This window comes from Patella vulgata, chromosome 8 (assembly GCF_932274485.2).
Source record: "Patella vulgata chromosome 8, xgPatVulg1.2, whole genome shotgun sequence".
Classification (NCBI taxonomy): domain Eukaryota; kingdom Metazoa; phylum Mollusca; class Gastropoda; family Patellidae; genus Patella; species Patella vulgata.
The window spans coordinates 47,421,558-47,449,239 of NC_065886.2; the positions used below are offsets into that span (position 1 = coordinate 47,421,558).

General features: G+C 36.9%; 1 protein-coding gene across 5 annotated transcripts in view; it reads left to right on the plus strand.

Annotated features, from left to right (window-relative positions):
- LOC126829621 (roundabout homolog 1) overlaps positions 1-27,682 on the plus strand; it is a 174,950-nt gene that overhangs the window by 8,053 nt on the left and 139,215 nt on the right. For all 5 annotated transcript variants that reach the window (XM_050559568.1, XM_050559570.1, XM_050559569.1 and 2 more), the window contains exon 2: positions 15,278-15,421. In XM_050559568.1, the coding sequence (XP_050415525.1) occupies positions 15,343-15,421 (79 nt within the window). In that variant the 5' untranslated portion in view covers positions 15,278-15,342. The remainder of the gene's footprint in view (positions 1-15,277; positions 15,422-27,682) is intronic.

Sequence of the window (27,682 nt, forward strand, 5' to 3'; positions counted from 1 at the left end):
TCTCTGGCTATGTCAAAATGTATCAAATATTAGAATCCGACAATTATTGATAACATTACGGCAAAATATCGAAAAACGACAACTTCGGTGATTTCGGACATTTCGCATTGTCGCAGAAAATTGGAAATAGCTTTAAAATTTAAGTCAAACCCACTTTCCCAGTAAAACCAAAGACATCGAATCGATCCGACAAGTAGTTTCTGAGATATGCTCAAATGGAAAAATAATAATAATAAGAATAATAATCCGAACAAAAACAATAGTGTTGCTGAATAAACTTTAATACATGAGTAGAACTTGAAAATGGCCTTTTTCTATAGAAGCCATTCGACATGAACCGCAGATCCTTGCACGGGCCTGCACCCCCTAACCACATTGACATTGAATATGGAATGAATACGGATCGAAGTTGAGATTCAATAATCACCAAATTTATATTTTAATGAAAATACGTTGTTTCCAGTTCAGTGCGAAATTTGCTCCTGGTGATGGTCACAAACGATTTTTTTTATTCTCGGGACAGTTTTTGAGAGCGCTAATCTCATGTCATTTCGGACATTCAGTCTGTTCTGGTATTTGTTTTTTATCCCAACCAGCGTTGAAAATTCAGATTCACAAAGGTATGTTTTAACGAACGGCATAACACTGGAAATAGCCAGCGACGCTATGTTAGCGAATCCTTGTCCCGACCTCTGTACTACACCAAAAGCCTCGATAGACATTGTTTGGAATGCGTTCTTCAACATATCCTTCAACTTGAACTATTAGCTCGTCCTTGAGTACATTGTCATCGTCCATGACGAATAGTGCAGATGTCTGCCTTCAACTGTTCAGGGACATCATCAGGGTCCTCCTGTTGCTCGGTGAGGTTGTCCAAAGTCGGAAAGTTTGCGAAATTTCCTCGAGATGCGCGTCGCTTCCACAGACCCAGCTTACTTTTGAATGCATTGATCTTCTCATTAGCATCGAATATGATCATGCCCCTACCTTGCAATGATGTATTCAGTTCGTTCAGCAGAGTGAAGACGTCGGCCAAATTAACCAGTTTGAAGACAAAGGTTGCCTTGGTGAATTTTTCATACAAAAATCTGTTCCTTTCTCTCAGAAATTCTTCTATCTCCGCCTTCAGTTCAAGTACTCGATTCAACACGCGACCCCGAGATAACCATCTTACTTCAGTATGAAAAAGAAGTACTTCATATTCGCTGCCCATTTCGTTACACAGTGCCATGAACAGTCGGTGATTCAATGCTCTTCCACGGATGAAGTTTACAACTGAAACCACTGTTGCTAGTACATTCTTCAGCTCATCAGGTAGCTTTTTGAAGCCAATGCCTGGCGATGCAGAACACAGTGTGTCACAGTTACATGTGGAACTTCATGGCGAACTAATGCAGCAAATCCTGATCTATTTCCCAACATAGCTGGTGCCCCGTCAGTGCAACTCGACCCGAAATGGTCAATGGGAATATCATGGTCGTTTGGAACCCTCGTACGAGTCGAAAGACATCTTCTGCCTTTGTTGTGGTCATCAGTGGCTCACAGAATAGGAACTCCTCTTTAATATTGTCCGTGTAATAATAGCGCACTCACACCAACAACTGACTTAAATTGCACAGTCTATTGACTCATCAAGCTGCATACTAAATTTATACGGACTGTTCTTGATTTGTTCATTTCCAGAGCACATGGTTTCTCCAAAGTTTTGCCAATGGTGTGGAGTTTCTTAGAACGTGCAATTCAGTACGCAACATTATACAAGGCTTCAAGAAGTGGCTACTTTGGGGTCGCGAAACCAAATTTCGCGAATGTCCCAGATGCTTCGAAACAGGCCTTCTTTTGTAACATCATCTCTTTGGTGTCATTGCGATTCCCCGCGTGCAGAGATTGTAGGTGATTCCGTAATGTTGAGGGTTTCAGACTTTTATTGATCAAAACCTCACCACAGATGATACACTGAGGCTTCTCGACGCCATCCGCGCCTGTTATCGATTTGAACCCGAACGATACATACTCTTCTTGGTATTTACGCTTCTTTGGAGGCATGATTTTGAATCAAAATCACATGGAATCAAAAGCATGTATAAAAATTCAAAATGAAACTAAATTGGGGACTCGTCTGTTGAATGAGCTAGCCATACAATGACAATGGACACCTGCGCCGTTTTCCACTCACACAGCCAAGTAAACTAGCTATCACCATGGCAACCACTGATGAGCGGATCGCGAGATCGAAGCCTAGGCTGCCTGGATCGAGCACGATCATCAATTCAAATTGAAATTGAGAAAAAGTTGACAAGTGAAATCTTGAAATGCAACTTCACCTCTCATAGGACTCCACAACCGTTATATGACCATTTTTGAAGTTACTGGGAGTGTGGTCATTCACCCCCTGGACGCGAGCCATTCCCCCCTTGTCACCCCAGGTTGAGAAACGCGGCTCTATACAGTGGCGATCCACATCAGCATGTGAATACAGTGATAAGATCTGTAGTTCCTGTGATGTCACCTGCCAAGCGACCAGATTAAGTCTGTAATCGAAAATTTGAAAATCTGACAAATGGTTGTGTATCAAAAACTTTTAATCAGATTGGTGTAGGTCTACAATTGCCTAATTTTAAAGAGTTTATAGTATACATGTACACTGGCTTCCAATATACAAATTTCATTTTATTAATAATAATACATGTACATGTATGTATGTACATTTATATGCTAGTAATAGTATACATGCTCATGGTGCTGCAAGTCTAGGTGCCATAATAGGTCGTAAATAGATGAGCTTTAGTTTTGAACGTTTCTAGGCTTGATGGTAATTTAATATTCAGGGGTAACAAATTCCACATACATGTAACAGGCACAATGTAAACGAACTATCTGTATCCAAATGATTTATATTTTGGAATTATAAGAAGGTGTTTTTGTTGAGAATGGAGTACATATCCAGGAAAAGATGGCAAAAAAGATCTGCTACATGTAGATACATGTAGGAAAGCCCATTTCCCTGTAAACACTTACAATCAAGGCACAAGAGCTTAAATTAATTTTTTTACGCCCACATTTTCATGTGGACGTATATTGTCGTCTCCCCTGTCCGTCCGTCCGTCCACAATTGTTTGTGGACTTTCTACAGGTCACAATTTTTATCCAATTTCAACAAAACTTGAAATATAGCTTTATCTCCCTAAGATCTTGGTTCCTTTCGATATTGGCATGTATAGGACTGTAACTTCCTGAATTATGTCCCCTGATTGTACGAAAAAATTTGTTTTTAGCTTGTGGACCCTATAGAGGTCATGATTTTTATCCGATTTAAAAAAACGTTTTAGTATATCATCATTACACCCTAAGGATGGTTGCGTTCAAATTTCGTGAAAATCGACCCGAATCTGACAGACAAAATGGCCGTCCCTCGTTCTCAAATAGTGTAAAAATATGGTATATCAAGGTTGTGGACCCTCTAGAGGTCACAATCTTCTTCTGATATTGATGAAACTTGAAATGTACATGTAAGTTTATAACCCAAAAATCTCTGTTGCTTTCGATATTCGAGCATATCGGATCGTAACTTCCTGAATTATGGCCCCTGATTGTACGAAAAATGGTGTTTTTAGCTTGTGGACCCTATACATTACAGGTCATAATTTTTATCCAATTTAAAAAAAACGTTTTAGTATCACTGTTACACCCTAAGGATGGTTGAGTTCTAATTTCGTGAAAATCAACCCAAAACTGACAGACAAAATGTCTGTCCCTCGTTCTCAAATAGCGTAAAAATATGGTATATCCAGGTTGTGGATCCTCTAGAGGTCACAATTGTAATTTTATACACCAAAGATCTCGGCTCCTTTCGATATTTTCGTATATCGGATCGTAACTTCCTGAATTATGGCCCCTGATTGTACGAAAAATCACTTTTTTTTAAGCTTGTTCTCTTTTCATCTCTTGCAAAATGTGGGCGTATCCTGCCTGGCAGCCACTGGTTGATTTAATGGGTAGCCAATGAAGTTCTTTGAATTCTGGTGTGATATGTGAGTTCCCGAGTAGGTGACTGATGATTTGAGCTGTAGTGTTTGGAGTTTTGATATCAGTTTGTGGGATACATATTGCAATAATCTAGTATTGATATAATAAGCAATTGAACCAGAGTGTGGGCTGCATGCTTAGATATATGATGACAAATGTTTCTGATAGACCGAAGGTGGAAAAAGCAGGTTTTACAGCTATACATGTATAATTAATTTGAAATTACTTAGGGAGTTCTGAATCAATGTACAGGTATGCACTAGGATTTTTATACGCCCACACCGTACTGCTGTAAAAAGTCCCGGGTAACTCTGGCTGTGTGGGCACAGGCGTTGTCATGCTGGAAAACATTGTTCCAATGACGTGTGAAATGTGGTATGACGTGAGGTCTGAAAGCTTGATCGATGTAGAACGGGCTGTGTTAGCACAGGCAGTGTGATCACTGGCGTTGTTATGCTGTAAAACATTGTTTCGATGACATGTGAAATGTGGTATGACGTGGGGTCTGAGAGCTTGATCTATGTAGCACAGTTGTGATGCCACCTCCTCTCCCTGGACCAAGATTTTGGAACACCACAGGACCCACTCTCTGGTTCAGGCTGATTCCACCTCAAACCATTATGCTTGGACCTCCCCATGAGTCTCGTTCCATGACACATTGGTCAGAATAACGCTGGCCATGTCGACGTCATATTCTGGTCCTGCCATCTGCAGTTGATACACAATACCGACTCTCATTTGTGAACAGAACAGTTCTCCATTGCCTGTGTCATCAGTTTTGGTGTTTTGGGGCAAACTGTAGATGTTCATGTCGTTGGCGAGGGGTGAGGATCTGTCCACGGTAAGGTCTACGGCAATGGATGTTCTCTCTGGTGAGACGTCGGCACACAGTATCGGTACTGATGGGTCTTCCATGTGTTCCCACTGTCCCGACGTGCTGTCTCAGATGCCTGTGTGAAGGGATTCTGCACAAGCTGTCGCACAACATGGCAGTCTTATCGCCTTGTGGTAACCCTTGGTCAAAGCAGTTCGGGGCCGATCATGCGTGGTGTTGGTGGCCGGAAAGCATTGCTGAAGACTTTAGATGGTCCGAACATTGACCTGGAAGTGAATGGCAAAGGCTTGGGCAGTGTGACCAGAGTCGAGTCTTCCAAGCACCTGGTTACTCTGAGCAGATGTGAGTCGTGGCATGTTGCTGACATTGTAGTGTGAATGATTCAACCAGGTATGGGGGTGCACTTTATAGGGCTGGTCCTAGTGAACAGCACGTGCAGCATGGAGAACACATTACCATCTCAGAAGATTGGTTGCGTGTTTTAGAACATTTCCTGGGTTCAATTCTGTGTTTGGAAAGGAGCCTTTTTGCTCAGGTAAAGTTGGAGATGTGGTCACAAATATACAATAAAAACATTTGGCAAGTTTTATGCAATGCATCTATTCAGACAGATGTTTCTTTTGCTGCTTAGTATATGTTTGATCTGTTATCTGAATATAGATTACTGGGAGTACCTCTCTGGGCATTGGAACGTCTGTGCACTCACCGAATAACCGAGGTCCCGTGTATACATTCGCGTGGATGTAAAAGATCCCTTGGCAGTTGGAATTTGATATACGGTAGACTATAGTTCTGCTGCCCGTGCAAAATTTCCCTCATAGCACACTGTATGGCGCATGCCCGTCTTCATTAGCCTAGTCAGAGCAGAACAGTAGGATGTTAAACCCTATTTCATTTCTGTGCACTCACTTTCAGTTGGAAACTTCTGTATGTGTGGCACGAGATACATGTACATGTACATGTATCATACATGTAACTACAAAACTTAAACTGTATGACTTACGGATAAAACGTCCTGATTTGGTTTCAAATGGACTAAGGTAATCAATTCCTGTTTTCTATTCACTAACTATAGACTGATATTTTCTATAAATGACACATTTACCTAATACACCACATTTAACTACACGTATCCAATAATTTGTATATGCCCACATCGAAATACATATATGGTCATTTTTTACCGTTCGCCCCAATCTGGAAGCTCTAGAAACTAAAGTTAATATCCAATTGACTTTAAATTTATACACTCAGTGTTTTTTAAAGGTCAAGACAAATAATCCTATTGATTTTCCGATAATTACTTACAGGGTTATTGCTCTTGACCATCAGGCCTGGAAATAACGGTTTTAGATGTACATGACAAAATGTCAGTCAATCATGAAATAGTACCTTTCATCCCAGTGCCGGAAATGTATTAATAATATCAATAAGAAAGACTAATCAGTGCTGGACAAAATGACAGGCACCAGAGGTTTTGTGCCTGACAAAGCCTGAATCTGTGCCTGACATTGTCTGTGACAGGTGCCTTATTTCCAGGCTTGTTGATTATTTTGAAAATTCTTGGAGACGCTCAATAGACCAAAACTATTATCTGATTGACTTTAAATTGATACACAGTGTTTATGGTCATGAAACAATGAGGACTTGATTATCAGCAATTTCCAATAATTTCTTCCAGAATAACATAACCATTTTCAAAGGCATATATGTAACTTTTTCATTTTCTAATATTTTTATTTTAATCTTTTCATAAACATGTACTTTTTGTAGCACTGATACATGTGCATGTACATGTATATACATATAAGATCAAATCAAAAACCATAAATCATTTAGAATTTTAGCGATTAGTGGAAGTCACTTTTCAAGTTTTTATGCTCATAAAAGAATAAAATATTATTTGATTTTCATAAAATCTGCACCATTTGATGCTTACTGCGACTCTTCTTCATATGCATTCTATTGTTCACCGGAAATGACCTTTAACTAATACACCAGTAGTAGTAGGTACATGCAGATATCACAAAATAATTTCCAACTTGATCCATTGCTGAGAAATGACCGATTTTGCTTTAGTTACTTTCACTTTGTGAGGTTTTCTTATGTCAATACATGTATGTCGTGATAAATCGTTATTTCGTGTCCATTTTTTAACTCTTGTGTCTTGGAAATCTCTTAAACTGTTTCATTAGTACGGGAAGTGTTGTCAGTTACAGGTAAAAATGGCATCAGTGAAACCCATCATCACTGCATCACAATTCTAGTTTTCGATTATTTTTTGGACTGTTTCGAAACCTTTTTTGCAAAATAAATACATGTACATGTACAGTATTCTTACAATAGCAATATTTTTTTGGGTTACCAATATTTTAATATTCCTTACATTGGATCATTCATGTAGATGCATATATACAATGTACATGTAGTATTGCATTGCTACATTTACATATGTACATGTACCAAAATGTTCCCCACAGAACACAGTAGATGGCATGGTAATCTTTGCTGAAACTGTATGGCTAGGAATGGTGCTCCTGGGATGGACCTTTTAAGTGTACATGTATTTCATATGTATGAAAAATCGAATATTTAACTTGTGGTCCCTCTAGAGGTCACGATTATTATCTTATTTTAAGAAAATGTTCGAATATATCGTTGTTACACCGTAATTTTCGTTGAGTTCTAATTTTGTGTAAATCGGACCAAAACTGCCGGACAAAATGGCTGCCCCTCGTACACAAATAGCGTACATGTAATTATATGGTACATGTATATCAAGGTTGAAATACATGTTTATAACCCAAAGATCTTGGTTCCTTTCGATATTCGCGCATATCGGATCGTAACTTCCAGAATGATGGCCCTTGATTGTGTGTAAAATCACGTTTTTAGCTTGTCCCCCTAAAGGTCACAATTTGTATTCAATTTTAAAAAACGTTTAAATATATCATTGTTACATTTCAATGAAGTTTGAGTTCGAATTACATAAAAATCTGACCCAAACTGCCGGACAAAATGGCCGTTCCTTGTACGCAAATAGTGTAAAAGTATGTAATACAAAATGTACCAAGGTTGTGGACACTCTAGAAGTCACAATTTTTATCAGATTTTGGTGAAACTTGAAATGTATGATTATAATCCAAAGATCTTGGTTCCTTTCGATATTTGCACACATCAGACCGTAACTTCCTAGAGGTCGTAATTTTTATCCAAGTTTGAGTTCGAATTTCGGGAAAATTGGAATGAAACTGTCGCTCCTTGTACGCCAATAGTATAAAATAGTAAGTGCAGGGGGGCTGCACCACACATAATTTACATAAAAGCAAATCCACGGACAATACACAATACGCAGAAATCACAAACAAATGAAATCAAATTAAGTGAATGGATCCGGGGGCTAGCCGTAAGCTTCCACTGAGCTGTACCATTCGGGGTGATACAGACTTCACTCAAATTTGAAAACAATCAGAATATAACCCAGAGAAACCATTATGTAATGCCAGCATGAGTCATGATCTGCTGTATGTTTCAAGAAATATGAATGAAATCATATTGAAGTAAAAATTACCCATACAAGTAACCATATCCATGAAATGTATAAAAAAAACCCAGGTAGGGGCTAGTCTAAAACCTAAAAGTTCTCAGTTAAGTGATAAACATTTTTAGTACTCAATAAAATCGAGGTACATGTACATGTATATTGAGTATACATGTAGTTAGGGCATGTTCCATTTACCACAAAAACAGAGTAAAAAACAAACAATACTGAATACAAAGAAGCAAATGAGAAAATGTATACCGTCTCGAGAGACAGCCGTCTGCTGACTGAATGACGTGACGTAAAAGGCAGTAGGTTGCCAATTACAAAGTTTGAAAATGTAATAAAAACCACAATAAAAAGGGCGATAATCCTTTATAAGATAAAGATAACGCCTAAAGGTTAATAAACTATCGATTTAGGAACTAATCAGAATTATTTAGCTATTTAATTGCACAAAATATAATACATGTATGTAATACCCCTACAAGAAATGCAAAACAGGTACATGTATGCTGAAGAAATCGTACTATGAACGTGTATTTATATAAAGGCATAAAATAAGGGCGATAATCCAGATAGAGTTAGAAAACTACAGAAAATTTAAAATCATCTGGTTTGTGTTGTTGTGATTTTGATTACTATTACAGTCTTTTATCGTTAAACTTTAGTTTGGTGGGTTTCACCGGTGCCACGTTGCCCTTGAACTTATGTCACTTCCAGTACCAATGGAACCGAGAAACAGATTTCCACATAAACATTGCAGACGGATTATAAAATGGATGCAGAATCAATCAAACCCAGCAATATCAATTCCATTTATACATTTGTTACCATGTGTTACATACATGTATGTCAAAACAGTTATCCTGACAAAATTTGTTCCTAACTCACCGCTAAGTTAGCTGACTTTCTAATGGGAAATTAAAATGCAAAAAAATCTTACATGTAAAAAGTGATCCTGACAAAATTGATTATTTCTCAACAAGGGAAGATGCTAGAAGCAATTTTTAGACATGTATGATCATATTGATTCAATCTATATGTCCATTGGAGTCAAATATCATAATGTTAAACGAATAATAAATATAACTCACTTCAAAAAAATGTTTGTTTTGAAGGCTAAAATGACATTACTGCCAGTGATCATGAAAATGTTAAATTAGTTCTATGAAATCATAAATGGCATAAAGGCATCACATTGTGAAAATTTTATGAAAATCGAATAATAATTGTCACTTTTATAGACCAAAAACCTTGAAAAGTGACTTGAAGAGAATCGTTTATTTCTCTGCAGTCGTACAAGTTAGAAACGATTTTGTGGTATCTGTATGATTGTATGGGTTCATTCTACATGTACATGTATTTGTTGATGGGAATCAAATATCATAATTTTAAAAACATTACAAATCAGACTCATTTGAATAAAATATCTGTTTTGAAGGCTAAAAATACAGTTTTTGCCTAAATGACGTCATTTCCGATGACAGTGTAAACTTTTAAATGATTTTACCTATTCAAAATTGGCATTTGGCATCACATAGTGAAAAAAAATGAAAATCAAATGATAGTTGACTCTTTTACAGGCAAAATTACACCAAAAGTGATGCGTACAAAATTGCCTATTTCTCGGCAACTGCTCATATTAGAAACTAATTTCGACATACACGTACATGTACATGTATTAATTTTGGAAATTAACTAAACGCCGGCTGATTTTGATTATTTTCAATTTTTTTGTAAAAATTTTAATTTTCAAAATATGGCGCCTAATATGGTGATGATTTGTCAAAAATCTAAAGAACCGTAGCTACATGTATGTGCCTTGTCTCTGGCTACATCAAAATGTATCAAATGTACAAATCGCAATTGTTAATATTACGGCAATTTTTAAAAAACCCATCAACCTTGGTGATTCCGGACATTTCGCATTGTCACAAAACGTTCAAAATAGCTTTTATCTCCAAGTCACACAATTTTTCCCAGGAAAACCAAAGAAATTAGATCAATCGACAAGTAGTTTCTGAGATACTACATGTATGATCAAAATGGGTGAAAAAAAAAATAAGAACTAGATATGCTACTGTCCCATGCAGATATGAAAGCTTTCATATTCATCGTCATGTGACATGGATTATATCAAGTATCTTAAAAGAGAAAAGAACAAGAACAAATAATTATCAAAATCGGTGAAAATCTCGCGAAGTTACAAGGCTAAACATAGTGAGAAACATTGCACCCGGGCAAAAAAATAATCTGAAAACTAAAGGGAAATAACTGAGATTTGTACTGCTGTAATCGGAATAACAAACTGTTTCAAAAATTTCAGAAAAATGGATCAAGCCGTTAAAAAATGGGACGGATGAGAAAATGAAATGAAAATGGTGGTAAAGAACTAAAAAAAGGCAGGAAAATATCGAAAAAATAAATGAATAACTTTGAACGGAACTAATATTTTTTGAATCAGATTGACCTCAGCTGTAAATTGTCCTGTAAACAACTTTGTCGGCATGTACATGTAAAACGGCATAGGCGAAATTCGAAATTTTGAAATTTTCAAACACCAAAAATTTGACCCTGATCCCGACTATCCTGAAATGTATTAATTTCAGAAATAGGAGATGCATTGAACATGCTACGGCCTAGTGTTTATTATACGCCCACATTTTCATTTGGACATATATTGTTGTCGCCCCCGTCCGTCCGTCCGTCCACTATTGTTTGTGAACAGTCTTCAGGTCACAGTTTTTATCTGATTTCAATGAAACTTGAAATATAGGTCTATCTCGGTTCCTTTCGATATTGGCATCTATCGGACTGTAACTTCATGGATTATGGCCCCTGATTGTATGAAAAATCACGTTTTTAGCTTGTGAACACTGTAGAGCCTAAGAGGCCACAATTTTTATCCGATTTGGTTCAAACTTGAAATGTATGCTTATAACCCAAAGATCTTGGTTCCTTTCAATATCGCGCATATCAGAACGTAACTTCCTGAATTATGGCACCTGATTGTACGAAAAATCACGTTTTTAGCTTGTGGACCCTATACATGTAGATGTCATAATTTTTATCCGATTTAAAAAACCGTATTATTATATCACCGTTACACCCTAATGTTGACTGAGTTTGAATTTCGTGAAAATTGGCCCAAAACTGACAGACAAAATGGCCGCCCTTCGTTCTCAAATAGCGTAAAAATATGGTATATCAAGGTTGTGGACCCTATAGAGGTCACAACTTGGTCCGATTTTGTTGAAACTTGAAATGTAAGTTTATAACCCAAAGATCTTGGTTCCTTTTGATATTCGCGTATATTGGACCGTAACTTCCTGAATTATGGCCCCTGATTGTACGAAAAATCGCGTTTTTAGCTTGTGGGCCCTATAGAGGTCATAATTTTTATCTGATTTAAAAAAACATATTGTTATATCACCGTTACACCCTAAGGATGGTTGAGTTCGAATTTCGTGAAAATCGGCCCAAAACTGACAGACAAAATGGCCGCCCTTCGTTCTCAGATTGCGTAAAAATATGGTATATCAAGGTTGTGGAACCTATAGAGGTCACAATTTTTATCCGATTTTGTTGAAACTTGAAATGTAAGTTTATAACCCAAAGATCTTGGTTTCTATGGATATTCACGCATATCGGACCGTAACTTTCTGAATTATGGCCCGGATTGTACGAAAAAACATGTTTTTAGCTTGTGGACCCTATAGAGGTCATAATTTTTATCCGATTTAAAAAATCGTATTATTATATCACCATTACACCTTCGAATTTTGTGAAAATACATGTAGCGTAAAAATATGGTTTATCAAGGGTGTGGACCCTATAGAGGTCACAATTTTTATCCGATTTTGTTGAAACTTGAAATGTAAGTTTATAACCCAAAGATTTCGGTTCCTTTCGATATTTGCGCATATCGAATTGTAATTTTCTGAATTATGGCCCTTGATTGTAGGAAAAATCACTTCCTTTTTAGCTTGTTCTCTATCCATCTCTCGAAAATGTGGGCGTATCCTGCCTGGCAGCCGCTGGTTTTGACATCCGTTGTGGATTTTTTACTGTTTTTCATATTCAAAATTCTGTTCTGAACGTTTTTTATGCATTCCTTCAAGGATTCAGAAAATGTCACTCCCATGTCTGTGAGTATAATATCGCAAAAGCCTCAGGGATTTTTCATGTTCCAAGATGGTGGCACTTCTGGATCAATCGATAGACTTCATATTTTGTGTACGCATTAGTAATTTCTTATCTTGTATAGAAAAAAATTTCCAGGGCAATCGGACCTACATGTATATTTCGAAAAAAAATTTGAAAAGTTTGATCCTTATTTTTTCCAAGGGAAGATAACTTAGAAAATTTCTAATGACATCGTTGAAGTTGGATCAATCAGATCTACATGTACTTGCATTCCTAATTTTATGAAAATTGTACTAATATTCAAGAAAGTTGTCATGTTCGATTTACCTCCGGGATGAGATGTCAATGACATAATATTTGATTTTCGAAAATCGGATAGCAGATTTAAGGTAAATGTTTTAAGGTACTCAAAGAAAAAAGAATTAGTAAAAAAGATCAAAAAGTCACAAAGTTACAGCTATGTAGATCAATTTTTTCATCATTAAATTTCGGTGATTTTGGATTCGTAAAACGTTTTGAAAATCTATTGATTCCAAAGCCACCACCCATTCTTGAAAGGAGGCTAACCAGAAGTGTATTACAATGTAATATCTCCAAATATGAGATGAAATCACAAAACCGCGGCTTATTTTGATTATTTTCAAGCTGTTAATCAGAATTCTTCACTCGAAAATAACTTTGTCGGCACGGAAAACGTCAAAGGTGAAATTCAAAATTTTTAAATATTCAAATACCAAAAATTCGACCATGAGCCAGGCTATCCTGAAATGTATTACTTTCAGAAATAGGAAACGAATTCAACAAACTACTGTATATTCTGTTTATTTACATGCCCGTTAATGTAGATTTTTTTACTATTTTTCATATTCAATTCAAAATGGTGACTATCAGTTGACCTAAATCAAAATTCTGCTCTGAACGTTTTTTAGGCTTTCCTTCAAGGATTCAGAAAATATAACTCCCCTGTCTGTAAGTAAAATATCAAAAAAGCCATAGGGATATTTCATATTTCAAGATGGTGGCACTTCCGGATTGAGCTACAAACTCCAATTTTTTGTGTACTAATCAGTAGTGCCATAGCTAGTACAGAAAAAATAATTCATGATGATCTGACCTATATTTCATCGATTTTTTTGAAAACTATGATCCTTAATTTCTCCAAATGGAGATAAGTTATAAAGTTTCTAATGACATCTTTCAAGTCGCATCGGTATGATCTACTTACATTCCAAATTTCATGAAAATTGTGCAACTATTAAGGAAGTTGTCAAATTGGTCTTAACTTCCAGAACGAAATCACAGCGAAGAATTTTCAAAATTCGAAAATCTGAAATTGCAGGTGAAAATGACTTTCGTCAAGGTACTTAAAGAAAAAAGAACTACCGGTAGTAAAATAGGTCAATAAACAACAAAGTAACGACTGCATTGTTAGTTTTTTTCGTTCATAAAATTCAGTGATTTCGAATTCGTAAAATGTCTTGAAAACATATTTAAACAATATTCACCACCCATTTTTGGGGGGGGGGGGGATAGGTCAAAGTTTCAGAAACATCCTATGGTTAGATTCTAAGAAATCCGATTTGCAGAAAACACACACAAAAAAAAAAATAATAATAGTCTTAACAGAAACAATAAGCTTTCATATGAAATATGAAAGCTTAATAATAATCCGAACAAAAACAATAGTGTTTCACACAAGCTATATGCAGTGTGAAACCCTAACTAATTTTACTTATATGTACCTAAAAATAAGAAAAGTTTAATATATCGTTTACTGTTGATTTACCTGTACATAATTTATATCTACATGCCTATTCGTAGTTGCGAATGCGATTTGTTCTGTTATTATGTTATGGTTGTACATGTATAGTATGGTAATAAAGCTTGTTAAGGGTTTAACATTCTGATGACTCACATTTACATGTAGCTACTATGGTTGCTTACAATACATATGGACAAGGGGAAGGAGTGGGAAGCAGTTATATACTCTTCAAAAAACGTAGGGGATATTCAGAAACAATACAAAACTGCGGAAATGCACAACTTAAGGTAACCAGTGTATGTTAATAGCAAGCGAATTGCCTACACATGAACATAAACAGTTCATATGGGCGGCTTATCCTACGGCCCCAATTCACTCGCAAAGAGATACACCGTCAAAAGTGAGAATGGACGGTTTTGATTTTTGTCTTAATAATGAGTAATTGCTCTTGACATTCAGCAATTCGTTGTGGCATGCTCCAAATCAACCAACCAATCACGATTTGGGGCAATCTGACCCACTCCTCTTGCAGTGCCACGGTCAATTCTTGCAGTGTTGTCTGTTGATGTTGACGAACACCTCTCCCGATCAAATTAAACGTAACACACTAAAGCAAAGATACGCTAAACAGTAAATCTTATGCAAGAACCAATAAGAAAGCAAACATGGATAGATAAACCAGTATGCGGCAGTTTTCATCAACTCTTCCTTGAAGTGTCAAATTTGACAATGAACCCCTCCCACGCGTATGGCGCTATTGCGTGTCGCACATGCAGCTCAGTGATTCTGTTGGGGCGATAAGTTCTTCATCTGTGAACATACTTTCAAAGCATGTCAAATGTCCATGACTATTTATCATATTGCAACCTGCATAGGTATTTGCATTTCAATATCCCCTACTTTTTTTGAAGAGTATATTACTATATTAAAGATTAACTTGACTATTTTTTTTTTATATTTTTAGGTTTATTAATGTGGAGTATTTATTTGTGTGTTTTACTAGAAATTTGTAGCTAGTAATGTGGAGTAATGGCCTACAAACACATAATATATTTACCATATTATTGTGGTGTATTTATCTGTGTCTTCAGTATACTAACATATCAAGGTATGTCTTTTTTTAAATTAATTTTTGTAGAGCTACATCTAGTTTTATTCTTGTAAAAAAAAATTTATATTGAAATATAGGTGTTCTACATGTACATGTGTCCAGTTTCAACTTGCAACTGTTGATGTATGTCAGGCTTTAGGCCACCCACATAATTTGATTTTTCGTTCTTCGACTTCCTGCACGTAATTTTGATCCTTATAAATCGTTCACGCATAAGTGAACTTGGACTATATGACGTTTTACGTAGTGCACTATGATGTCACACATTTGGATATAATGTCAGCGATCACTACCAGTGTTTATATTCATGGTTATGTATTAATTAATCTTATAATAGAAGTGAAAATCACTTACATGTACATGTACCAAAGGTGAAAAACAATCTGTGAAAGTACATGTATAATTAATTCTCTAGGAATCCACATTGATTTTTCACTGTGTTTCATTGTGATTTCACTCTTAAGAATTCAAGAGTGTTTCAACTGCTTTTCCTCTAGCTTTTCCTCTAGCTTTTATAGGTAACAGTTAAGTGTTGTTATTTCTCAAAGCAAAACAAAATGGCGTAAACTTAACATATTTCCACTGAACGAACATCTGTATGTTTTATAATCATGTGCACATAAACTACATGTAGGCTACCTGTTCTGCAGAAGTTAAGGAAATCTTTATTCGTTTATATTTAGAGAGTAAGGTACCGTATATTGTGGTTAAAATAGGTTTCATATCAGTTATTTTTTCTTGGCTCTCTGTTCACAAGGAGTGTAGGAGGACACGAGTCAGTACACTGACTGGGTGTCACGCAGCACTGAGGGTGGATATGGTAATGCTATTAATTATCATTAATACAATCTTCTCTTGAATGGTTTGATAATCCACACCGATCACATTTTTATACGCCCACATTGAAATGTGGTGGTATATTGTCGTCGCCCCTGTCGGTCCGGATTGTGGACGCCCTAGAGGCTAAAGGTAATATTCGATTGACTTTAAATTTATACACAGTGTTTAAGGTCATGAGACGAAGAAGCCTATTGATTTTCAGCGATTTCCAATAATTACTGCCAGAGTTATTGCCCTTGATCACTTCAAAAAATATTGTGGACGCTCTAGAGGTCAAAGTTAATATCCGATTGACTTTAGATTTATACACATTGCTTAAGGTCATGAGAAAAAGAGGCCTATTGATTTTCAGCAATTTCTGATAATTACTGCCAGAGTTATGACCCTTGATCACTTCAAAAAATCTTGTGGAAGCTCTTAGAGGTCAAAGTTAATATCCGATTGACTTTAAATTTTATACAGTGTTTAAGGTCATGAGATGAAGAAGCCTATTTATTTTCAGTGATTTCCAATAATTAATGTCAGAGTTATGGCCCTTGATCACTTGAAAAAATCTTGTGGACGCTCTAAAGGTCAAAGTTACTATCCGATTGACTTTAAATTTATACACAGTGTTTAAGGTCATGAGACGAAGAGGCCTATTGATTTTCAACAATTTCCGATAGTTACTGCCAGAGTTATGGCCCTTGATCACTTCAAAAAATCTTGTGGACGCTTTAGAATCCAAAGTTAATATCTGATTGACTGTAAATTTATACACAGTGTTTAAGGTCATGAGAAGAAGAAGCCTATTGATTTTCAGCGATTTCCGATAATTACTGCCAGAGTTATGGCCCTTGATCACTTTGAAAAATCTTGTGGGCGCTCTATAGAGGCTAAAGTTATTATCCGATTGACTTTAAATTTATACACAGTGTTTAAGGTCATGAGACGAAGAAGTCTATTCATTTTCAGCGATTTTCGATAATTACTGCCAGAGTTATGGCCCTTGATCACTTCAAAAAATCTTGTAAATTCTCTTGATGCTAAAGTTAATATCTGATTGACTTTAAAGTTATACATAGTGTTTGAGGTCATGAGACGAAGAATCAATTTGATTTTCAATGATTTCCGATAATTACTGCCAAAGTTATGGCCATTGATCAATTTTGATCTTGTGACGCTCTAGAAGCTAAAGTTATCATCCGATGGATACACAGAGTTTAAGGTCTTGAGATGAACAAGTACGTGTATATTGATTTTCAATTAATTTTTATGACTTGAACAGCCAAATCCATGATGTTAGAAGTTCCATATACTAAACGTTAGCATGGGGCCGAACTTTATAAAAACCAAATTCTAATGGTTTCTGAGAATTACTTAATGAGTTGTTACTCTTGATCAGATTTTAATGTATACTATTCAAAAAAAGTAGGGGATATTTGATTTTTAAGTGTTATTAAAGTCACCTAATGAAACTGACGAAGAAACAAATGACAAAATGAAATGAAGTTCACATTCATCGATTTATTCCAAATGATCGTTAGACTAAGTAAGGCACAGACTGACCATTATAAGGGTAAAATGATACCCGGGGTCAAACAGCAAAGTTACCACAGCATCACAACCAAGTCAGTAACGGGTAAATCCTCCTCTGTTTGCCAAACAAGCATTGATCCGACGTGGCATACTCCTAATGAGACGTCTAAGGTCATTTTGGTCCAGATTGTCCCATTCCTGTTGCAACGCAGCAGCAAGTTCTTGGACATTGGCAGGACGTTGTTGACGTTGACGTAACCTCTGTCCAAGCATGTCCCAGACATGCTCGATGGGGGAGAGGTCGGGACTCGGTGCTGGCCAAGGTAATGTGGTGATGTTCTGTTGTTGGAGGTAACCTGTAACGATCCTGGCCCTGTGACATCTTGCGTTGTCATCCTGGAAGATGAAACGGCGGCCATGACGTCGTGCGAACGGCACAACATGGACTGCCAAGATGTTGTCCCGGTAGTACTGGCCTGTAACACGCCCTGCAACAACATGTAAAGCCGTTCTTCCAGCAACAGTGATGCCTCCCCACACCATAACAGAACCACCCCCAAATCGATCATGTCTGATGACGTTAACGTCTTGGAAGCGCTCGTTTCGACAACGCCACACCCTCCTACACCAACGACGTCTTGCCTGAATGTGATGATCTCTCAAACAAGGGATCACGCGAGGACGTCGGGCGCGAAGGTGACCCCTATGCAGTCGATTCCGAATCGTCTGGCCACTCACTCTCACACCAGTGTCTGTTTGAAGACGAGCGCTGATCTGATTTGCTGTGATGACACGATTTCTCAAGGCCAAGGTACGGATAAATCGATCCTGGGCTTGAGTTGTCGCCCTTGGTCGACCTGAGCGTGGTCTGTCCTGTACAGATTGTGTATCACGGTATCTGGACCATAGCCTGCTTATGACAGACAGACTGAGAAACATTCATCGTCCGCGCCACAACCGCCAGTGTTGTGCCGATCTGTAGCATGCCAAGGGCACGTAACCTTTCATTTTGGGTAAGCCGACGCATATCAAAATTTGTTTTCTGGTCACTAAAACAATTAAACTGATGTTTCCACCCTGGAATTCAATGCCACAATGACTGTAACATTCAAAGTCAGAGTCGTGCAAATCTTGGGTTGAACCCCCATGATGATCCCAAGCATCACCTGCATTCCATGCGGTAGCTATTGGTGCGTTTGGGCGTCACATGTAAGTGGAAATGTTTCTTCTGTTAGGTTCTATAGTGACTTTTTTCGTAGTCATTTGCATATTTTAGTATTATGCCCCCAAAATCAAATATCCCCTACTTTTTTTGAATAGTATATTATAAATGTTTCATTACCGAAAAAAGTAAAAATATGTGACAACTCTTGTTGACTGCCCGGACGATTTAGTTGCTGTGGGCGTATGTTTCATTGCCTGGCAACCTATCTTGGATTAGATGCTTTGTGCCTAGAATGTATGCTGTAAGGTGTCTGTTGAGCCGTATGCTGTGTAGGAACTTCCGTATAATTTCTGAATAAACTTTGTTTAAATTTGTACCTACAGAATCCCCTTGTTTTAAGGTTCTGTGCTGCATCTTCTTCAGACTGGACGAATGTAACACACTCACAAAAAGTTTTCTCATCAGCCAGCAATTTATTTTGTCCCCCAAACTTAGTTGTAAATTATCAGCAGTTAATTCACAATTACATTGCAAGATGATGCAATTCCCTAGCAAAATTTACAATTGACTGACCTTGCTCTTGTACTGAGTTATTAAACTTAAATCGTTCCGTAACAGAATTCTGTGGTGGTTTATAGTGTTTTTTTAAGAGTTGTGATGTCACCTTATTTCCATACTCCTCGCAGTGTTTCGTTTGATTAGAGCTAATCCCACTATTCACTGCTGTAAAGGAGGCAAATTCTTGTTCTAAATTATGACTGGTCAATAGTCCGATTAACAACCAATAGTTAACTGCATAACAATACCAAACAGAGCTCCAAATTGGACCAAATATGTTTACATAACGTTACGTCATGACTCACGATTTTATTATGCCCAATTAACCAGATTTTAATGTATTATAAATGTTTCATTACCGAAAAAAGTAAAAATATGCGACAACCCTTGTTTCGTTGCCTGGCAACCTATCTTTAATACCTTAAATCACTGTCCAGAGTTTAGGAAAAGCCCCTGATTAAAAGAAGGGCTATCATGTTGCTGTGCTTGGGGATAGATTTGATTGAACGGGAAGAATAGACACACTCCTTCAAAAGCGCAAGTATCAGAAACTTATCCAGCAATGGGCAGAGGGGGATTTCTCTGGCCAATCCTTCAGGAATATGCTTATTTCATGCAGCCATAATTTTATCATTTTACATATGTTTTGCGGTTCAAAATTCTATCCCTTAAGCACATCCACCCACTCCCACACACAGTACTAATCTATAAGATCATATGTGAACATTATCAAATTTCCCAACACTTTATGGCATTTGCCCCCACAATATACATGTAACGCTCAAGCAATGGAAAATAAAATCTTTAAAAGTAAGGTCCTGACCAACGTACATGTATACATGTACCGGTACATAAGTATAAGTTCACTCTTCTGTTCTAACAAAACTCAGCCTTTAGTCCCTGTAATCTGAGCCTAATTAAATGTCAGTTCTGTTGTGAAGTCTTAGATTAGAGCAGCTGGCAACATCTGTCTTCTATACTACAAGTATTACTACACTAGAACTAAAGTTCGATATTTATAGAATCATTCAGAGTCTATATTTATCATTTATTAATCCGGTTGTACATGTTTAGCCTGGGTACATTGTTGTATTGTGTATGAATGCAACATACATGTATATTAAACACAGTGAGGGATAACTCTGCAAATGAAAGTCACAGAATGATGAAAATCGAAAGGCTTCATCCTCTTGTGACTGCAATGCTTATAACCAATATGAAGAAATATCGTTAAAAGGTGTAGACTCTACTGCATTCACCAAATGTTTAGAATTTTTCATACAATCAGGGACCATAATCCAGGAAGTTACGGACCGATATGCGCCAATATCGAGAGGCTTCGAGATCTTTGGGTTATAAGCATATATTTTAAGTTTCATAAAAGTCAGGTAACAAGTGGTTGCCATGTTAGATATGCCCACATTTTGCAAGAGATGGACAGAGAATATTTTAAGTTTCATCAAAATCGTGACCTAGAAGATCCACAAGCCAAAAACATGAATTTTTCATACAAGCAGGTGCCATAATTCATGAAGTTACATGTAAGTTCCGATATGTGTGAATATCGAAAGGAAGTGAGATCCTTGGGATAAAAACATGCATTTCAAGTTTCTTCAAAATTGGATAAAAATCGTGACCTCTAGAAGGTCTATTTTATGGACTCCATAACCTTGGTGTTACATACATACATGTAATTTGAACACTACGGTCATTATGGACGTACATGTATACTGTCGTCTCCTTTGTCTGTTCTCAATTTTGATCCGATTTTGATGACACTTGAAATATAGGTTTATCTCCAAAAGATCTTGGCATGTATCGGACCGTAACTTCATGGTTTATGGCCCCTGATTGTACGAAAAATCATGTTTTTAGCTTGTGGACTCTCTACAGGTCGCAATATTTATCCGATTTTGATGAAACTTGAAATGTATGTTTATAACTCAAAGATTTTGGTACCTTTTGATATTTGCGCATATCGGACCGTAACTTCCTGGATTATGGCCCCTGATTGTTTGAAAAATCATGTTCATTAGCTTTTGGTCCCTCTAGAGGTCACAACTTTTATCCGATTTAAAAAAATGGCTGCTCCTCAAACGAAATACATGTACATGGCATATCTACATGTAGGTTTTGGACACTCTAGAGGTCACAATTTTGATCTGATTTTGATGAAACTGATTTATGTTTATATCACAAAGATCTCAGTTACTTTCAATAATCACGCATATCAGAACGTAACTTCCTGGATTGTGGCCCCTGATTGTTCGAAAAATTACTTTTTTAGCTTGTGGACACTCTAGAGGTCTCAATTTGGATTCAATTATAAACCAGCATTTGCCAGGCAAAATACGCCCACTTTTTGCAAGAGATGGATCGAGAACAAGCTAAAAAATTCAGGGGTCATTATCCAGAAAGTTACATGTATGGTCTGAAATGTGTGAATACATGTACATTGTATCTGAAGGGACTGACATATTTGGGATAGATATATATGTATTGAAAGTTTCATCAAAATCAGATAAAAATTGTGACTTCTAGAGGGTCCAAAACCTTGGTACACGTACATGTATTACATACTTTTATACTATTTCTGTACAAGGATTTTGTCAAGCGGTTTTGTTCCGATTTTCATGAAATTCGAACTCGACCGTCATTCGGGTATAATGGTGATGCTTTTAAACTATTTTTAAATAGGAAAAAAATTACGACTTCTAGAGGGGTCCACACGCTAAAAACATGATTTTTTGTACAATCAGGGGCCATAGCGCAAATAGCTTGTGGACACTCTAGAGGTCACAATTTTTATCGAATTTTGATGAAACTAGAAATGTATGTTTATTACCCAAAGATCTTGATTCTTTTCGATTATGGCCTCTGATTGTACGAAAAATCACATTTTTATCCAGTTTAAACAAGCGTTCGAATATTTCACTGTTACACCATAATGACAGTCAAGTTTGAATTTTCGTAAAAATCTGACCGAAAATGCTGGACAAAATGGCCGCACTCTGTACGCAAATTGTGTTAAAGTATGTTTGTGTCGCCTACAGGCTACAATTCTTAAGTGATCATCTTGAAACTTTACATACTTATTCCTTATACCCTAAGGATGATCCCTATTGTTTTTGGTGCATGCCCAACCCCCAGGGGCAGAGCCATGCCCATTTCTTGTATTTGTTTGTCGTCTACAGGCCGTACATGCATTTCTTATGTATCATCTTGAAACTTTGCATACTTATTCTTTGTACCCTAAGGAACATCCCTATTGTATGGAATGCATGCCCAACCGCCAGGGGAAGATCCACGCCCATTTTCTTTTTGTGTGTCTGTGTGTCATCTACAGGCCACACTTCTTAATCGAATGTCTTGAAAAATTTGTGGTGAATGCCTAACCCCCAGCGGCAGAGCCACGAATATTTTCTTTGTGTGTGTCTGTGTGTCACTTACAGGCAGCAATTCTTAATCGATCATCTTGAAATCTTTTTTATACTTATTCCTTATACCCTAAGGCTGACCTCTATTATTTTTTAGTGATAACCCGACCCCCAGGGGCAGAGCCCAATCCATTTTTTCTTTGTGTCTACAAGCCACGATTCTTTATTGGATATGTATTCTTTATAGCATAAGGACGACAACTGCATGTCCCGACCCCCAGGGGCAAAGCCACGCCCAATTTTTGTGTTTATCATTTACAGGCCACAATTCTGAATGGATCAGCTTGGTACTTCGTTGGCATGTGTATTCCTTGTAGCCTAAGGGCGTCAACTACTGATTTTAGCAGAGCCACGCTCAGTGTTTGCCTTTAGTGTCTGAATTGATTATCTTGGAACTTGGTATACTTATTCCCTACACCCTAAGGATGGGAACTACATGTATTGATGTTGGTGCACCCACTTTTTGTTGATATTTTGTCTGTAAATGATATGCAGGTTGAAATTATTAACAAATTTGGATCTAATTCGGAATGGTCCAGCATAGGGTTGTACCTTTATATATTGGGCCATTCCAACCCCCAGGGGCAGAGCCACGCCCAATTTTTGTGTTTTTTTGTCTAAATGGATCATCTTGGAACTTGGCATATTTATTCCTTATACTGTAAGGATACATGTAGCAACTATTTATTTTGGTGCATGTACCCCCCCCCCCCCCTCCCAGAGGTGTGGTACCACACCCACTTTTTTGTAAATACTCGAATGGTTGCAATAATTAACAGATTTTATTCAAATTCAGCATATCAATCATTTCAATAACAGGGTGGTACCTACATGTATTTATATTGTTCCATATCCAACCACCAGGGGCAAAGCCATGCCCATTTTTTGTATTTATCATCTGCAGGCTGCAATTCTGAATGGATCATCTTGGAACTTTGCATAATTATTCCTTATACTGTAAAGACAGCAACTATTTATTTTGGTGCAAGTCCTGACCCCCTGGGGCGCTGTCGCACTCCCCTTTTTTGTTAATATTTTGTCTGTAAATTTGGCAAAACAAACCCAATGCCTAGCCTTCTTTGCCTCTTGTCATATTACAGCCATTTCATATTTCATTCTCTTCATTACATGTATACGCCCACATTGAAATGTGATCGTATATTGTTGTCGCCCCTGTCCGGCGGTTCGGTGGACGCTATAAAGGCTAAAGTTAATATCCGATTGACTTTAAATTTATACGCAGTGTTTAAGATCATGAGACAAAGAAGCCTATTGATTTTCAGCGATTTTCCGATAATTATTGCCAGAGTTATGACCCTTGATCACTTTGAAAAATCTTGTGGACGCTCTAAAGGTTAAAGTTAATATCCGATTGACTTTATATTAAATTCACACACAGTGTTTAAGGTCACGAGACAAAGAAATCTATTTATTTTAGCGATTTTCGATAATTACTGCCAGAGTTATGGCCCTTGATCACTTCAAACAATCTTATAAATGCTGTAGAGAAAACGGAATCATGACATTTTTGACGAATGCCTGAGAAAAGATTTATTTTGATGGCATATTCTCAGGTTAATAACATTTAGAAGGGAAAGAGGGGGATGTTTTTAAATAAAGAAATAAACAAGCAGAGAAACATCTACAAATATTTTGATTGGAATGGTGTAACTTAAAGATACATTATACTAAGATTTAGATAAAGAACTAGCCATTCTTGCTATAATAGTTCGAAAGTAGATGATGTAAAATAAATAATTTGAAAAATTCATTCAAATTACTCTATTGCAAGCGAAGATATTAGCCTTTGAAGGTTTGACAGACGTGTGCAATAATTTCAACCACCGTACTGGTTGATCGAAGCTAAGTCTGGGTCCTCCATATTTGATTAAATCAAAGTATCGCTGAACCATTCCAATCTATTTAATATCGGAGAAATCTGATGCCATCGCGAGTTGATTGAGGTCTGGATCCGTTAATAATGTCTAATTAATACTCAGGCCTAAAGAAAGACCTGCAATAGGCAGATTTAGCTCTTGCATAATGCATGTTTAAAGTAGTTTTGTTTAAAACGATAGTGCGTCTGGCATCGTAGAGAGACGGTAACTGAAAATTTTTTTCCGGAGATGTCATTTTTTTTTTTATCTTCATCCGCACATAAGTCGAAGCAGAGTATAAGACGAAGGCCGGACTTTGGCGGAAAAAAGTATCGACTTATACCCTGAAAAATACGGTACATGTATTATAAAAGTTTCATTACCGAAAAAAGTAAAAATATGCGACAACTCTTGTTGACTGCCAGGATGATTTAGCTGCTGTGGGAGTATGTTTCGTTGCCTGGAAACCTATCATTTTTAAAAAGTACCATATCAATGAAAGCAGGAATGTGGACGTATACATGTATTGCAGCGTTAGTGGTGCTCTCTTTATCCAATTTTGATGAAACTTAAAAAACATGTGTTTATATCCCAAATATCTTGGTTCCTTTCCATATTCGTGCATATCGGACCATAACTTCCTGGATAATGGCCCCTAATTGTAGGAAAAAATTACTATTTAAGTTTATGGACCCTGTAGATGTCACAATTTTTATCAGATTTTAAAAATCTTTTAAATATATCATCGTTACACCTGGTGATGGTTGAGTTTGAATTTCGTAAAAATCTGTCTGAAACTGCCTGACAAAATGGCCACTCCTTGAACGCAAATAGTGTAAAAGTATGTAATACCAAGGTTGTGAACCCTCTAGAGGTCACAATCTTTGTGGATCCTCTAAGTCAGGCGTTTGATGAAACTGAAAATATTCTCTGTCCATCTCTTGCAAAATGTGGGCGTATCTTACATGTACATGGCAACCACTTGTTATTCAAGTTTAATGAAACGTAAAATATATGTTTATATCCCAAAGATCTCAGTTCCCTTTGTATCAGACTATAACTTCCTTGATTATGGTCCCTGATTGTACAAAAAATCTAATTTTTAGCTTATGGATCCTCTAGAGGTCACAATTTTTATCCGATTTTAAAAACCATTTAAATACATGTATATGACTGTTACACCATAGGGAATGTTGAGTTCAAATTTCGGGAAAATGAAAACAAAAATGGTCACTCCTTGTACACAAATTGTGTAAAAGTATGTAATACGAAGGTTGTGGACCCTCGAGAGGTCACAATTTTTATCCAATTTTGATGATACTTACTTTATATCCCAAAGATCACGTTTCTATTATACGGCCACATTGAAATGTGATCGTATATACATGTAGTCGTCGACCCCGTCCATCCATATCATGGATGGGATTTCGCCACTATATTCCGGACTTGTCCGTCGCTATTTTCCAAACGCCTAAAAATTGCCCAATGGTGAATAATATTCAAAATTCCAAAATTAATATAGTGTACTGAGTGTATAACTACCACTAGAGTAGTGCTGTGTCGATATATCGATACGTTCCAGCGATATTTATATCGATACGTAATATAGCCGTATCGCCATATCGTTGAAAAAATTCCTCAGTTAAGAAAGACCACGAAACCCACGTGGCGAAAGAAGACGATCTCGGCATGGTTTGCCAATCGAGCGTCTTCCGCACTCCGTATGAATTCCAGGTACCGGTAGATATTAAAATAATAACTGGATCATACATTGATGGATTCACTGACCAGTTGTTAGGTAAATTTAAATCTTCATTGAATATAATCCCCTGATAGAACACCGAATACACTGAGAAACAGTCATTTAATAATATATTTTCCCGATAGAATTCCAATGATACGTGACATATCGCTTCGAATTAGGTCAATAAACTAGTTCTAAATAGCGCCTACCGTTATGATTTTTTTTTATTTTATACACATTCTGACAAAGGCTTAATTTAAAAAATATATTGTTTTTATTGAAGGCTACATGTATATCATAATCGTATAGAAGTTTTATTTTAAAGCAATTTCAAGTATGGTTGTCACGTGACTATTGTGCTGTACGTGTGTCTATCAATTGACGAATGAATAAAAACTTTTGCCAAGTTACGTGGCTAGTTACCTGATAGACAAAGACTACAAATTGTGTTATGAAGAAATGTAATGGTGCCGTATCAGCTTATTTTGTGTACGTACGGCATTTTCTGATACTGGCAATACATGTAGTTGAAAAATGCTAATATTTTAGATCATCGACTTATGAAAAGCGAACGTTTCATCGAATAAACGAAGACAGTAATTAATTTATTCTGGAATATTACTCGAACTTCAAGATGGTACGTGAATTAAATATGGAAAATTTTCAAAAGGTGTACCTGTCGTTATTTTTGTTGTAATCACATACATTAAAATACAACATTCTCCACAACTGCCACAACAAATTACCAAGAATTATTTTTGTTGAAGTCTAGTTATATTAAAGGGAATGGAGCTTATAATTAACCCATATCTTACGGGAACTCAATTGACCCAATTCTGGCCAGTTTGTTTCAAAATGAATTAAGAACCCTGATGCTTACCCATCTCAAACATATTGAAACAGAATGTAGTTTGAGATTATTTTGGGCATAATTCGTGATGTCATCATATCGCGATACGTATCGCGTATCGGGTTGTCGTATCGTCAATACGTATCGTCAATACGTATCGTATCGAAAATGAACTGTATCGACACAGCCCTAACTACCAATCAACCCGATTATCGTTGATAATAGGCTAGATTGATTAGCTAATTAAGTGATCTACGAATTTATCGTTT